General features: G+C 31.9%; 1 protein-coding gene across 1 annotated transcript; it reads right to left on the bottom strand.

Annotated features, from left to right (window-relative positions):
• Positions 1–1,446: 1,446 nt before the first annotated feature.
• LOC111877944 (glycine-rich protein 2) lies at positions 1,447–2,519 on the bottom strand. The gene has a single exon (XM_023874448.3). It carries the CDS (start codon positions 2,391–2,393, stop codon positions 1,737–1,739), a length of 657 nt encoding a protein of 218 aa, XP_023730216.1. The 5' UTR covers positions 2,394–2,519; the 3' UTR covers positions 1,447–1,736.
• Between the last annotated feature and the right edge of the window lie 267 nt (positions 2,520–2,786).

Below are 2,786 nucleotides of genomic sequence, written 5' to 3'. Positions count from 1 at the left end.
ATGAAAATATGTTAAATCATAAAAACCAAAACCGTACAAATTATCCAAAATCAGAACAAGTTATCAAAAATTAAACTATTTATACACCAATAATCTTTCTTTTACTAAAAATATATTTATGCACCAATAAATATCTAACTTCAGGTTTAAAACAATATGATAATATATTAATAAAATGCCAACACGACAAAATCAATAAATTATTATAAAATTCATACATCGGAAAAGGTCTAAAAACAGTGATTGATGGCATGCATCTAGTTCAAAATACCACCAAAAATATGGAATCTGGTTCAAATACAACCATACCAATAAATTGGAAAAAGCATATTTCCATCACATCTTTTGAAAGCTTTAAGATATAAAATATTAAGCCATTGTCCATAACAAATAATGGAAAAAGCATTTCAAATCATAATAAGAGCGAATATATATATATATATATATATATATATATATATATATATATATATATATATATATATATATATATATATATATATATATATATAGGGTTAGATTCATGTGAGACGGCCTAATTTTGTGAGACCATGAGACGCATTTTTTTAATTTTTTTATTTTTTTAGTTAATTCAAATTCCGAAAATAATATTTAAAAAAAGAATTTTTTGATTTTTTTCATTTATTTTGCATTTTAAAATTATTTTTAGAATATATTCAGTGTAATATTCTATTTAGAATATTTAATGTATTTTAAAAAAAAAAATAGAATTTTTTTTAATTTTTTAGTTAATTCAAGTTTAAATAATATTTAAAACAAATTAAATTTTTCCATTTATTTTGCATTTTAAAATTTTTTATAGAAAATGACAGTGTAATATTCTGTTTAGAATATTTTAAGTATTTTAAAAAAAAATGATTTTTTTTAATTTTTTTTAACTTTTTTTTTATTTTTTTAGTTAATTCAAGTTCCGAAAATAATATTTAAAAAAAAAATTAAAATTTTCAATTTGTTTTGCATTTTAAAATTAATTTTTAGATTTGAACTCACGGTATCACAAAATAATTAAAATAATTAAAATGGTCTCAAATGATATATATATATATATATATATATATATATATATATATATATATATATATATATATATATATATATAAAGGCGTTAGAATATCGTTTGTGGCTTCAAAAATAAAAGAGAATCCAAATCAAAAAACATATATCACATTTTCAAACAAAATGCCAGAACTTTCACCATTGCCAAATAAAAAAAATATCATTTTCAAATAGAAACTCACAAGAAAAAAACAAAGACATTTATATTCAAGATAAGATAAAATGAAATAAGATGCATATGATATTATGATATAAATGGTAAAAGAGAAAAAAAAAAAAAAAAAAAAAACTATATATTTTCCATTGCATGTGAGGTGTAGCAAATCTTTAGAGAAACAATAAAGCAGTCCACATTTCAAATCATACATGTTTAAAGAGAAAATAGATATCATTCCATTCAACCATCTTTGGATTCCCATTAACACAGACTAAAAAACCTAACTTTTTTATCAATATATATATTTAGTAAGACACCATATCCGAAACCCTAGATTTAAAGATGATCATCATCAAGATGAAGCAACTAAAAAAGTGACATCAAAACATTTGGATCACCCCATTGATTCTTCTTCAACATAGACAGCAAAAGAGTAAACAAGATACAGAGGAGATAAAAAGTAAATGTGGGAATACACATTTACCATTCATCCTCTGGCAGATCAACGGTTGTTGGCGTTGGGACATTCACGAGCGAAATGCCCATCTTCACCACAGTTGTAGCAACCGCCACCTCCACCTCCACCTCCGCCGCGACCACCCCCGCCACCGTATCCTCCACCTCCACGACCACCACCACCGTATCCTCCACCACCGCCTCCACCGCTCTGAAAGCAATCCCTAGCCATGTGTCCAGACTCGCCACACTTGAAACATGCGTTCCCACCTCCACCTCCGCCTCCATAACCGCCTCCGCCACCATAACTACCTCCACCTCCTCCGTAACCTCCACCGCCTCCATATCCACCACCACCGCGGCCTCCTCCACGGCCACCTCCATTATAACCTCCTCCTCCATAACGATCACCACCACCACCACCTCCACGGCCGCCTCCGCCACCACCACCGCGTGTGCTTCCCTGTACAGGTCCCTCATCAGGACCAGTTACGTCCACAGCCTTGGTCCGTCCGTCGGATCCGTTCTCGACAACGTATTCAACAGTTTCGCCATCTCCGAGGCTACGGAATCCTTCAGCCCTGATCGATGATTGATGAACAAACAGATCTTCGCTGCCGTCCTCGGGGGAAATGAAGCCGAAACCCTTGGTATCGTTAAACCACTTCACGGTTCCCGATTTCCTAGCACCGTCATCAGCCATTTTTGTTTTAAAGCTTTGAAAGAGAACTCTTAGAAACCCTAGAAGAAATCGGAAAGCCCTGAAAATCAGAAGAGAGAGAAAACCCTACTCTCTCTCTAGAACTTTGGATGACTATCTTTAAGCTCACTGCATTATGTGTGTATATATATTATATCGGTTTTCTTGTTTAGGGGTAAAATGGGAATGAAAATGCAACGTCATCAATGGTAAAAGAAATTCAAAATTTACAATTCCCATCCAACGGCTGGGGATGAGCCAGTGGCGCTTCGAGAGTTTCTTGCCGTCGGATTGAGCTAGTAAAATAAAGTGAAAGTTAAATGGGGGTAATGGTATTGGAAAATGGGAAATTAATACAATTATTAATTTCTATGAAAACAAACCTTAAAATATAAG

Source organism: Lactuca sativa, chromosome 4 (genome assembly GCF_002870075.4).
Source record: "Lactuca sativa cultivar Salinas chromosome 4, Lsat_Salinas_v11, whole genome shotgun sequence".
NCBI lineage: Eukaryota > Viridiplantae > Streptophyta > Magnoliopsida > Asterales > Asteraceae > Lactuca > Lactuca sativa.
This window is presented reverse-complemented; position numbering and strand designations above follow the sequence as displayed.